This window comes from Rhynchophorus ferrugineus, unplaced genomic scaffold, assembly GCF_030347505.1.
Source record: "Rhynchophorus ferrugineus isolate W39M unplaced genomic scaffold, kcgeb_rfMv2 rfM6, whole genome shotgun sequence".
Lineage (NCBI taxonomy): Eukaryota > Metazoa > Arthropoda > Insecta > Coleoptera > Curculionidae > Rhynchophorus > Rhynchophorus ferrugineus.
This window is the reverse complement of record NW_027472585.1, coordinates 41,667,896-41,681,923: the sequence shown is the minus strand read 5'-3', so window position 1 is coordinate 41,681,923 and position 14,028 is coordinate 41,667,896. Positions and strand designations below refer to the sequence as shown.

General features: G+C 32.6%; 1 protein-coding gene across 2 annotated transcripts in view; it reads right to left on the bottom strand.

The window, feature by feature from the left end:
- The window catches only part of LanB2 (laminin subunit gamma-1), a 75,204-nt gene that overhangs the window by 28,365 nt on the left and 32,811 nt on the right, over window positions 1–14,028 (bottom strand). Inside the window, exon 6 of one of the 2 annotated variants that reach the window (XM_076406738.1) lies at window positions 11,636–11,945. In XM_076406738.1, coding sequence (XP_076262853.1) covers window positions 11,636–11,945 — 310 coding nt within the window. Of the gene's footprint in view, window positions 1–3,984; window positions 4,415–11,635; window positions 11,946–14,028 lie in introns of those variants that run through there. The other variant, XM_076406740.1, reaches the window with a different exon arrangement.

The following is a 14,028-nucleotide window of genomic DNA, read 5'->3' as shown; positions in this document are numbered from 1 at the left end:
AATGATATATATGATATTTTGGTATAAGTAACATACATTTTGTGAGCTATATTATATTCAAACTGGATTTAAATTTGGGTCATGACTTGCCATTATTTTGAAATTACTCACGATAATTTCTTTCGGATTCATTCAAAATTTTACAAATGATGATTATTCGACTAAAAGTAATATAAAATAGATTAAAAATACATGTGCTGACGCAAAATTACATATTGGTATAAATAACATACACTTTTATCACAATATTCGTGTTTGTTTTTTAACATTTATTATTTAAATTTGATGTCTGAGACGCGATAAATAAATTAAAACACTAAACCAAATGTAAATTGATGTAAATTTCGTACGAGCTCGTTCCTTGACTGCATTGAGACATACCCACACATTAAATATCTACATCAGCATCTCGAATATCCCAATAAGAAACATCTCTGTACCAATATTTTATCCGTGGACTTATTTCCGTTAGAACCGCACCACCCATACTTGAACAACATTCCTCCCCGGTACCATTTTTACGCGCGGCTAACCCGTGACGGCACCACAAACCAGTAATTCAGTACCAACGGCAGCGTTAATCCTTCATTATTCGCCTTATTTCTTCGCCAGTTCACACAGGCCAGACCGATAATTAATCATCCGGAAAAAATTGAAAAATATTTCAACAGTTTGTTGGAATGAAGATTAATGTCTCATTGATTATTAAAACTACCGGCCTAGTAGTGGGACTTTCTCGACACTAATCCTGATTGATGTGGTGAAACTCGACCGAATCAGGACCACCAGATGCATTATTATGATCATTATGAACTGAACGAGGAAAAGTTACCACACAAAGATCGTTCTAATCAAAACGACTAGTAATCGCGGGACGTGAATTGTATGTATATATATATATATATATATATATATATATATATATATATATATATATATATATATTCAAGTTGTTTTTGATAACAGAAACATGATTTTCTGGTTTGCAGTTCATTTCATTATTTACTAATGTCCTTGAAACACAGTAAATTTTGTTTATATATTTATGTACAAGTATAAGTTTTTAAATTTTAAAAGTTCAATAAAATATTTTAAAAAAAACGACGCCAATATTGGCATTTGAAATACATTTATTAAAAATCCCTGATATCACTACTTAACAAAACAGTTAGTGATGAAATATAAACTCTTATATCTTAGGTCTACCTTTGCTGATGACACAGTTATAATGGCAAAAGATATATCTCTGCCTAGGGCAATAGAAAAAGTGCAAGTGGCAGTCAAAAAAATCTACAAATAGACAAAAGATTGGAAAATTCAACTTAATAGCTCCAAATCTTTCCACGTTAATTTTGCATTAAGGCGAAATAATAAAAACTTAATTATATCACTCAATGGATGCCCGATTCCTCAAGCAGAATCAGCAAAATACCTTGGAATCCACCTTGACGGTAGATTAAATTGGAAGCATCACGTTAGACAAAAAGCAAAACACATTAGAACCAAAATAAAACAACTATACTGGTTAGTCGGAAGATACTCTCAACTTGATCTAAAATCAAAGAGGTTGATCTATAATACAATTATAAAGCCAATTTGGACCTATGGGGTGCAAATATGGGGTTGCACTAAAAATTCAAATCAGTTAGTCATACAGCGCTGTCAAAACAAGATTCTTCGATTGATTACCAATGCCTATCGCTATGTAACCAATGAACTGCATGATGACCTGGAAATCAAATGGATTTGCGAAGTTGTGCAGGATTTCGCCTTGAAACACGAAAGAAGATTACTAAATCATTCTAACGTGGAAGCAATACAACTGCTGGACAGCGCACAGGATGTCAGGAGATTGAAACGAACAAAACCATACGAACTTGTGTGAACATTTAGTGTGTATTATTAGTTTAAACTATAGCTATAAGTTAATAATTAATAAATAATTGTAATTTTATAATTGAGGAATACATACTGATGTATTTTCTCGTACTCGTCTTGCTTGTGAATTAATCCAAGCACATAGGAAAAGTAGTAATAAATTAATTGTAATAATAATAATAATTAAGATTGTACTAAGCGTATCTAATAAAGATGTTATAAAAAAAATATCTTAGGTCTGACTAAACAGCACTTTCAGTCTGAGAAAATTGCTGAAAAAGTGATTACATTAAATCTTCAAAAATCGAAATAATTACGTCAAAAATATCATAATAGAATGTTAATATCAATGACGATATTCAGTGATACTTCGTCATCAGTGATCAAGAACAGCTTGAAGTCAGCAAAAGCTATCTGTTCAATTTTAGTATTAATTCGTATTTTAATTTTATTATTTTCGCAATGGATCTTTTGAGGGAGTGTTATAGATTATAAATTTGAAATAAATATCTTTTATTATCATTTTAAATACTTAACAATATGTTTCCAAGAATAGTTTGTTTGTCGAGTTTTGTGACGTACAATATTAGATAGATCTTACTCAACTATTTGAAGATGAATCTCTTCATATTATTTCTACCATATATATACTTAGCTCAGATATACTAAATTCTATATATATTCAAAACATTTGTTCAAATTAGTTGATCATTTAAAAGAAGCTAGAACAGCCTTAACCCCACAAAATATATATTTTGAAATTGGAAAAGGCACTATTTGTGGATTGGAAATCGCAGAGCATCTAAATATGAGTATTAAGTACTAATTAAAAGATCAGCCTGTATTTTTGTTTAAAAGTTGCTTGATTTGGAAATAATTTAAATGACCCAATATAAATTTGATAAAAGGGCAAAAATCAGAAAAGTTCTTTTTATGTTACAGAACTATTATGATAATATCTATATGTATTCCATTAGAATCCATATTTTCGAAACTTACTGCTCAATCTCGCTGAATACATATTTTTTTATTGGTAATACACAGCCATGCTAACAAAAAAAATAAGTGGAGTAATTCCAGTTAATTTTATTCATAATTTTAAACTTTTTTATAGAATTAAAAAAAATTTTACCCTTGTGTTTCAAAATATGTTAATTATCATTAATTATTTGATAATTCTACGTACAAATAAATAGTTTTCTTGGACTAATTGAGTTTCTAAAACTATATTTGTTATTGTATCTTTGGCCGTAATACATTATCCAAATAAATCAATATTATAATTTAGATTTTAGACAATCTAAAATACGAAATGAATGTTGGCCCAGCCTATATCATAAAACATGTTTATTAATTCATATAGGAAATCATTTACCACTCATGTCTACAGGACTATCCATTTTTAGTTTGTATTCAATTGTGTGCCTCTTGGACATTTAATTAATTAATTAATTAATTAATTCACAATGTTATCTACTAGAACTGAAAGTGAGAATTTCAAAGGATTTATAATTTATCTATTTGAACTTACAGCATGAAACATTTCTGTGACTAAATGGTAGTAAACCACATATTTTTCTTGATGCTGAAAACGTTAAACTGTCAATAAAACACCATTTATGGAAACCTTCACTTTTCCTGTTTTAGCTCAAAGAAAAGTACTCTTAAAGCATTAGTTCGATATTTTAGAAATGATGCTTTTGATATAATTGACAAAGAATACTTTGGCCAGTCTAATAGTGAGAAACTAACATCGAACGAGATCACCATGAGAGTTGGCCATCAGTATCAGTTGTTGAGTTAGAGCTAAAAATGGAGAAAAATGTCGTTATACATGATATAGAATTATTTTGCAGTGTTAGAATGGTCGGTCACATAAAAAATCTACCCTCCGTAATGACTAAACATTGCTTCTCTCGATTATCATTTGCACTTTTGGATAACCAATACAAATACTGTCAGAAAATATGAAGGATATGATAAAAAATACATTTCCCAAAAAAAAATGTTGTTTTTCTGGAATAATTATTTAAAATATAATTAATCACTTCTGGCCAAAGGTAAAATAAGGATGTTTTGGTTGTTGATATATAAGTTGGTACTTACGTGTTCCTGAGAACCACGGTGTTATACCATCCCAATCCAAAGAGGAACATTGTCTTATCAACAAAACACAAAAAATCAAAACAACTCTTGCCAAATAGATCATTATTGAAGCTTATCCCGTACACGAAGTACTTCAGTCGTACCCGCACATTATTTCATTACATAAACACATATCAATGATACAAAGCGAATGGAAACTCAGCTTTCTCGCACCAAATCTCTAACATCATTAATATTCCGATGATCCACCACCATACATTATCCTAAATGGTCAATTAGATATGGATCTTCACTCGACCAATAAGTCGAACCCTTTCCGGTGCGTGTTTATTGACGAATTAGTAGTAATTAGTAGACGGTACCGGCCGGAACAGATCGGAGGAAGAAAAAAACGCGCGATGCCGAGAGGATACCCGCTAAATAAACGAAGACGATGTGACCGTAAGCGCGATAAGAACTGAATCACTGGCGGTGGTACCGTCACCCAGGTACCACCGATGGAACTCGCCGTAAAAATAACAACGGGGCGGTCTGCGTGTCGGGTATGGGTGGTGTTAAGGTACTAACAGGAAATGGTATACATAAAATTATATAACTCTGAAAGAGCGACCATTTATAAACAAATATTGACATTAAAATATAATTTGTGGAATATTGATGTTACTAAAGGTGGTTCAATGTCGAACACGAGGTACTTTTTGGTTTATTAGGTGTTAGGATTCATTTATGACACAACAAAATACAAGAAACAAAATAACAAAAATTCCATATACGTCGACCCTAACTTGGGGACCTTTAGAAGTTAAATATGTTCCCCTAAATTTGTTAAACTTCTTGAGGCATCTTGATGGTTCCATTAGTTGTAGAGTAATGGAGGCAGTTATATTTTTAATTAATTACATCTTACATTACATATACTAAGTACAGTCTACTACTGCTCTGTTGTACGTGAATTAGTACCCAAGCAAGGGGAGTACGAGATTAATACATTAATGCGTATTTCCCAGAAATTGGGCCAATTTGATCTTCGCTCATGATATATTCGCTAAAACACATATTGGAAACCTCAATGAGGTCCCGTTACAATGAGTTCAGGTAGTTGGGATCAGTAAGACAGAAAAAAAGTGCCATTTACCACCGAAGCAACAAGCCAAATCGGCAAAGCTATGACAAACAGTACACCGTTGAGAAACAAATTCAGAGACGCAGATTACAATGGTTTGGACATGTCGCTGATCGATGATCGAATGAAAGCTGAACGAATTCATCACGGACTCGATGAAATCTACCTTTTGTAAAGACATGGATCAAGATCGTAGAAAGCGATTTTAAAAATTCGAAACTAATAGTGTCCGAGGCCAGAACAGTTGTAGCTGATCACCAACTATGGTGAGACTTAGTTAAGAATATTTCAAGTCCAGAAGCACCAAGAGCAGCGTATTGGTTGAGAATTAAACTTATGATGAACAAAAACTCATAGCATACGCGATTAAGCATTCTTGTTGTCTTCTTCAACCATTTATTTTAAAAGCAGCTCTTGTTGAGCTTAAATTGTACATAAAAGAAAAATAGTTGACAAACACTGCACATTTATTAGCATGACATTGTCCATCAACACTTCACAAAACTAGTTTAACATTTTCAATATCCAGATGATTCTACCAAATTTATTCTACCATACAGCAGCACCAAGAGCAGCGTATTGGTTGAGAATTAAAATGATGATGAACAAGAACTCATAGCATACGCGATTAAGCATTCTTGTTGTCTTCTTCAACCATCTACTTTAAAAGCAGCTCTTGTTGAGCTTAAATTGTACATAAAAGAAAAATAGTTGACAAACACTGCACATTTATCAGCATGACATTGTCCATCAACACTTCAGAAAACTAGTTTGACATTTTCAATATCCAGATGATTCTACCATATTTATTCTACCATACAGCAGCACCAAGAGCAGCGTATTGGTTGAGAATTAAAATGATGATGAACAAGAACTCATAGCATACGCGATTAAGCATTCTTGTTGTCTTCCTCAACCATCTACTTTAAAAGCAGCTCTTGTTGAGCTTAAATTGTACATGAAAGAAAAATGGTTGACAAACACTGCACATTTATCAGCATGACATTGTCCATCAACACTTCACAAAACTAGTTTAACATTTTCAATATCCAGATGATTCTACCAAATTTATTCTACCATACAGCAGCACCAAGAGCAGCGTATTGGTTGAGAATTAAAATGATGATGAACAAGAACTCATAGCATACGCGATTAAGCATTCTTGTTGTCTTCTTCAACCATCTACTTTAAAAGCAGCTCTTGTTGAGCTTAAATTGTACATAAAAGAAAAATGGTTGACAAACACTGCACATTTATCAGCATGACATTGTCCATCAACACTTCACAAAACTAGTTTGACATTTTCAATATCCAGATGATTCTACCATACTTATTCTACCATACTTACCATACTTATACTTCAGTTATACCATACGTAGGTAAAATAATATTGTAAATAGATAAATAGGTTTAGTAGGTATTAAGCTAAATTTTGTGTATATAGTAGAATATAATATACGTGTAGTAGATTGGTTAAATAAGGTTTTTGTTTATATTTATTTAGTTATTATGATTATAATGTACATATTTTATATTAAAACGTTTTTTGTGTTAAAAAAGTTGGTTTGTGTACCATCTTGACACAAATTTAAACTAGCGAAGTTGCTAGGATTATTCAGAAGATATCATAAAGTTGTTCTCTTTTGAATTAATTTAATAAATTATTAAGAGAAAAGAGAAAAATTCTGAAGTTACTCAAAATATGGCCTTAACATAATTTACTGTGGCTTAGACAGAGGTTTACAGTTCAGAGTATACAGTTGTCGAAGGTCTCAGTTGCTCAGCAGTGAACTATTCCTGAACAAATTCCTGAAGTTTGAAAGAAAAATAAACTGAGGTGGCTGAAAGTATGACAGTTGCAGAAACATATCTTAACCAAATCTACAGACATTTAAAAAGAAAACTCTAAGGTAGCTCCAGAAGTAGCTCAGCCGTGGATTATCAGAATGTGGAAATACCAAACCAAAGCAAAGATTCCATAATCTGAATACCACGGAAATTTGGGGTAAAGACATTGCTACTCAGAAGATTAACTGACGGGCGAAGGTATTCACAATCTTCCAACAATTATGAGCTACCTGTAGCGAGTTAGAGGTACGGATAACTCCTTGGTTGTTTTCTTTAGGAGAGAAGTGTTATGAAGCTAGTACGCCGCTGATAATTCCATCATACCCTTAGGGCGATGTTCTAAGTACTCACAAGTGTTTATACTATAAACTTTCATTTATATTAAAATACAAACAGGTCTAAGGTATTGTAGTACTACAACGGGTCCAACAAGTTACCACTTCTTATTCTTGAACTAAAATTGTGTAAATAAAATAAAAGTACGTTTTCATCTCTACGACGAGACAAAGCTTCTTGTCTGTCCGAAATCAGTTACATATCTTCTGCTTGTGGCTTTTGCTTTGAAAATATTGGTTTGCATGATCTTAGTGAAGACTTTATGGCATTTTAAAATATATTTTTTGTTATTACCCTTAGTGGTGAGAAAAATGAAGTGAAAGTGAGAATGAGGGTTCTGTGTTGAGATATGTTCAGGAATACAATATATTTTAGCAATTAACTCTATATTTAATTTGTCTACCAGTCTATGAACTTGTTCTATAGTGTCATGCTTATTTAAAAATCCAAATTGATGTTCTCGAATACTATTCCCTCAAACCTCTTTATATATAATTTATTAAAAGTTTTGGTTGGTTTGAGAATCGTGATTATTTTAGCTGATTTTCAATTGTATCTATTTAAAATTTAAAATGAAAATAATTCACTCGTAATATAGCATTAAATATGAATGTTAAAAATTTTAAACCCTTTCCTCATAGGTCTTGTACGATTTTTGTTATTAGATCATATATATATTTATAGAATAGGCATACAAATTATTTTTAAAATATTTCATTCTCCTGCTTCTCAGACAGGTCACGACTCATATGTCGGAATAAGTAGTAAGCGGTTGGAAATGGTTTTCCGTGTTACACATTCTGCATATTCTTCTTGCGTCGTACACAAATCATCATGGAATAATGTTTGAAATTGTTTCGGCTCTTTAGAATGCTCTTTGTCTTCGGTGTCAAAATATCGACTTTTAAAACGTAGAAATATGTATTTACGCATTAAAATGGATCGAGCATAGTTGCCATAGGCTTCACACAGCATTCGATGACCATTAGTCGCTTTTTTCTTGAAAATTAAGTAAAAAAATAAAACTTTCCGCAAATGCGATACAATTTCAGACATTCTCAACGCTTTGAAAAACATTTGTTCACACCTCGACGGAATAACACATACTGAAAAGCTAGGCTTTAAAATAAAGTTGGTTATCAAAGTACTTGATACGATTTAGTACACAGTTACAATCTTTCTGTTGTAAATTCTTTAAAATTAATTTATAGGCCCATAAGTTACAAGAATATTTTTAGTCTTATGCTACCATCTTCAACATAAATCATCAAAGTCCTGTAGATCTTTAAACGAAAATACGATTTTAAGGATTACAGTAGATATAGTAGGCTCGTTATCTATAATTATTTACCGGTAAGAGTATATTATATTTGTTTTATTCTTCGTCGAGATAATCATGAAGAATATAAAGCCGTAAAGGCAACTACGCAAGTACCCGTTCATTATACTGTCCCGTAACGAAATTCGGTTTTATGACCATTCGAACGATCGCTAAAACTTCAAAAAAAACACCCAAACTTTTGTTCTTGTTTCGTCATCGACACGGACCGACACAGGCAGGCTTAACGGTGACGAAATTTTTGAAGGAATAATCGATACGGTTTAGAATAAATTATCCGGGATAGGTAGAGCCTTTTACGGTACGAAACAAAAGCCCACGTCAATTAGGACCGAGAAACCGGCCTGATTTATGGTCGCGGTGGATAAAGCGGGCAATTAGCAGCGGTACCGCCTCGCCTTTTACAGAGACAACGCCGTCAGTACCATTTAGAGCGCGCTCGCGTTTCATTTTACGGCCTGGATTCTACGTAGTAGGTATAGCGATGGTTCTTTTTGAACGTGGTAATGCGGGGTTCTGATATAACTTAATATAATATAAAGATTATAATTAGATAGAGAATGAAGCTCATATTTGTTTTTGATTTGGGTTTTGTCAGGAACCAGTCTGGATTGTCCATTATTTTTTCTTTGATCATTTAAATCACATCAAATATACCAAGTGTATCGTTTTTTTTTCGACAAAAAAAGATAATTTTCCAGAAAACGGAAAAATTTATTTAATTAAAGTATAGGCCATTTGATTCTATACGTCTTTCCCATCTCTAAGGCAAAGCCATTCATTGAGCCATTTTCTAACTTCTTCGAAATTGGCGAAGTGCTGCTCGGTAAGTGTTGATGGTTCCATTGATGCGAAATGTTGATAGTCGGACGGTGCAAGGTCTGGAAAGAACGGTGGATGCGATAATACGTCCCTTTCAAGTGATTTAAACGATGCCTTGACTTTACCGTGTCTTCGGGCCCATTCTGGAGCTTTTTTCGATCAATGTATGGTCTAAACTGATTATTTGCTGTCGGTAGCGATCACTATTAACTGATTCACCAGGTTTCAATAGTGCGTAGTACAACACGGCACTCTAGATCCACCAAAGAGAGCACATTGTCTTGCGGACAAAACAATTTGGCCTTAGAGTCGATAGGGTTTTCAAATTAAATTCACTTTTCATCCGCCGTCACTATTCGATACAGAAATGACTTCCGATCAAACTTTTGAAGCAAAATTTCACTGACGATTTTTCGATTTTCTATATGCCTGTAATACAATCGATGTGGCACCTATCTTTACATCCTTGGGGATTTCCTTCACCCTTCTGCAAATTGTTTCTGAGTTTGGGTTGGATCTTCTTCCAATAACTCTTTCAGATTCGTATCTTCGATCTTTTTCGGCCTATCAGAACATTGTTTGTCTTACACATCAAAAAAACCGCTTTAGAATTTACGAAACCACGGCTCACATGTCTATGAAGTTAGAGCATGGTCACTATAAATTTCTATCAGCAAATGATGACTTACGTTTTCAGGTACGAAACTTGACATTTTCAAAGAGGTATAAATCTATGACGGTGTTACTTTCGCAAAATATAATACCTATAGTTTTGAAGCTTGATGTCATGTGAAATGATATATGTATAAAATCATAACAATGCATACTTAAGGACATCTCTATAGGATATATCTCTGTAGGATATTTCAAAGGAATTAGTAAAATCATATCTCAAATCATGGTTCCAAAGTTTCTAAGCCTATCAGAAGCAAATGGATGGAAGGATTGTATCCCGATCAGGCCTTAGATGGCTTACGATTAACTCACATCGAAAAATGGAGCATTCCGGTGATATCAGGCTACTGTTAACTGCTTCAGACTTACTTCATATTCTTCCGACAAGTGAAAATGTACAACGAATGTCACTAGGAGAAAATATTTTAGTCCGTGCTAGTGAACGTATCACTACATAGTATAAAACAAAGTCGCCTTTTCTGTCCCTATATCCCTATGTGCGCTTAAACCTTTAAAACTACGCAATGGATTTTGATGCGGTTTTTTTCAATAGATAGAGTGATTCAAGAGGAAGGTTTATATGTATAATACATGCATAATATACTAAGGCAACATTGCTAATTTTAGAGGTTTCTAACGTGATGTCGTAAATTAACCTATTTTTTTAGGCTTATTTAGCAATTAGCAAAAACGCTGCCTAACCCTACGAGTTAGATCAAATTAATGTACTACAGTATTGTACACCATAAAAAGGTCTACAAAAAAGTCCGCGATGGTATATGTTTAACTTTTAGGGATAACCCACATTAACCATTTTTATTGTTTACTTTTTACGTGAGAAAATGGCTTATTTACGAAGCTATTTTAAGCAATACGGCATTAATCCTTATCGAATTAAGTACCTTAAATACAGTGTGCAATTAATATAGATCAATATGGTTCCTTACAGCATGTAAATTAAACAAATATTTTCGGAGATATTACAAATTTAAAATTTGCGTTTAAAAATGTGTAATGTAATAAAAATTGTATGAATTTAGATATTCCAAAGATAGCAGGAAATCTTCATAGTAAGTATAGGGGAAGAGGAATTGTTTTACTCCAAATTTAATGCGTGCAGGCCAAGGGCAGTAATGAATGAACCAAAAATACTGGATCGATTTTAATCATGTTTTCATTGAGTGACATAGGCATATATATTTTATGCCCGTGCAAAGTCGGAGCGGGCCGCTATGTTTTTGTATACAACGTTCATATTTTTTCTGTAGTGTATTTAATTTAGTATCAGCATTGCACCCATGCGAAGCCGGGGCGGGTCGCTAGTATCAGATAAAAAATATTTATCGTTAATAGTTTGTGAATAAAATAATATTTTTGAAGTCTTTTATTTTAATGTAATAATTAACAAAATTACCAAGAAATTTGTCTGAAATTATCTGCTCATTAATTCAGCTCTAGTAGGTATATTAACAATTCTACCATAATAAAAAAATATACAAAGTACTTACGTTTACATTCATTGGCGTTGGAAGCCGTAGCTCTGGCCCATGGAGCATCGTTGAAGAATGGTAAACACTCGGCACAATCTGGCCCGGCGGTGTTGTGCTCACATCTACACACTCGACTTTGTAGGCCCTTTTCTCCTGTACTGGCCACGCATTCGGAAGCATGCCCGTTACATTTGCAACGAGCGCCAACAGCTACATCGGCTATGGCGTAAAAATACGACCTCAACACCTGCTGATCGCCGAACACCTCGTCACCAAAGGTGTTGATCCGATCTAGTGTGATCATAATCTCCGTTGCTGTTACCCATTCCTAGAAATATGGTAGTCTTTTAAAATTGGTACTTAATTTTAAATTCCCATAAAAAATATCATAACTTTCTAAAATATAAATTTTTTATATTGCTTTAATAGTCAAATATACTATTTTTAATCTTTCTTAAAAATATATATCTTTTTTGTAAATTATCGATATTTTTTATACTTGATGCAAAAAAATATATGAATATTTTTTTCCTTCATTATATCGAAAAGTCGATATTTTTTAAAATATCGATATTTTTTTCGGTGGCCAACAACCCTAATCAGAGTTTCGATCAGAAATAATCTAAATTATAATAACAGATGGAATTTATTCAATAGGGCATATTTTATTTCAAACGCTTAGTACATTGTTAATTTATAAATTAATTTGTTTTATGTATTGTATTTTTCTTTTTACTTAAATTTTTGCAATTAATTAATTGGATTGATATCAAATAATTCCAAATAAGACGAATACTAGATAAATATATCAGTTTGCATTAACTAAATTAAAATGAAACGAGACCAGTTTAATTTAAAGTTAGTAGCAGCGTTGCCAACTTGCTGGGAATTCCCTAATCTGCGGGAAATATTATGTTGAATGGAGACTTATTGGGGATTCGTATTAAGCAGTGAAAATATCTGCCCCTAAAAATTTAAAAACAAGGAACTGCAATCGACTTAATGCAGATATAGTGGAGTTTTTAATAGTAAGGAGTAAGGTGGAAAAAAAGTAAAAAAAAATTAAAAATATGGAAAGAAGTGTAACGTTATAATTCATAACACTTTATTCCATATTATGAAGAGATAAATAAATAAATGTTATTTAAACGTTAAGACTTGTTTCATTACTTAAAATAATGTTGAGGGGATTTTGTGGTAAATTAGCAATTCCTTCTCGTCTATTTAGCGAATTTGACTTGGATTAACCATGGTTAATAGTAACATTTATACACTACACAAATTCGTGTGGTTTGGTTCGCTTCAATCTTGTGATTATCTGTTCGTTATCCAGTGGTTGTATTGCTTCAACGTTGGTGTTACTTTTTTATGTTTTAGAACGAAATCATGCATTATCGTGAAGCTCCATTGGATTTCGAAGTCATCGTGAATTTCTTTGAAGAGCGTTGCTTTCTCACTTTTGGATTACTAGTCGAATTGATGACTTATTATAACGTCATACTTGCAACAATACAACAATTTCTTTGGAGATCAATAATCATCATCATCATTCAATTTCAATTTACGTTAATTCAAAATAATTTGTAGCCTTTTTTAATGTTTTCATCGGTAACAACCTCTTTTGGGCGTTCACCGTCTTCGGTGCTCATTTCACCACATCTAAACTTGCACACAAATCGTTGATGGTTGATTTTCCTGAGGCAGTGTCCAGAAACTACTCATGCATTAGAGAAACTCAATCAACAAAGTGTTTCTCAACTCAAAAGTGTTTGATGGGCTTTGGGAGCAGATTTCTTCAGATCGGACAACAAAAAGTAATGAGTATCGATGTGTACATTCAATAAATCATTAGTATTAAAAGCAAAACTGATATTTTATGTGGATAAATGTCAACATCATCCAAATTAATAGTTAGATTCGAGTATTTAATATTTTTTTCATTTTTACTGAGCATTTTGTCTAGTCTATTAATATAGGTATTCCGCTGAATCTTTTTAGGAAATTGGGTAACCATCAAGTAATTAGGTATCATTAACATATGTAAATTAAATTATTGATAGCGTACGAATTATAAAATGTTAATTTTTTCATCATAACATTGTACACTGTAATTAATACCAAATAAATACATCATTACTAATGAAGAAGTCATTAAAGACCCTTTTCTAATTCAACAAAACTTATAAAACAAATCCTCCCAACCCTTTTCTCGATAGATACAAATTTATTTGACAGAAATTAATAGTCTCCAGACGACCTTTTTTAAATCCTTTTTTATCTATACGACGCTAGTGATCCTTGGTTGAAAATAAATTAATTATTTGAATTGTAAAATATTGTTTTGTATCGTGCTGTTAAAGAATAAAAGGTGTATAGCTTTAATATGAAGCTGAATCTTCGATGGCAATTCG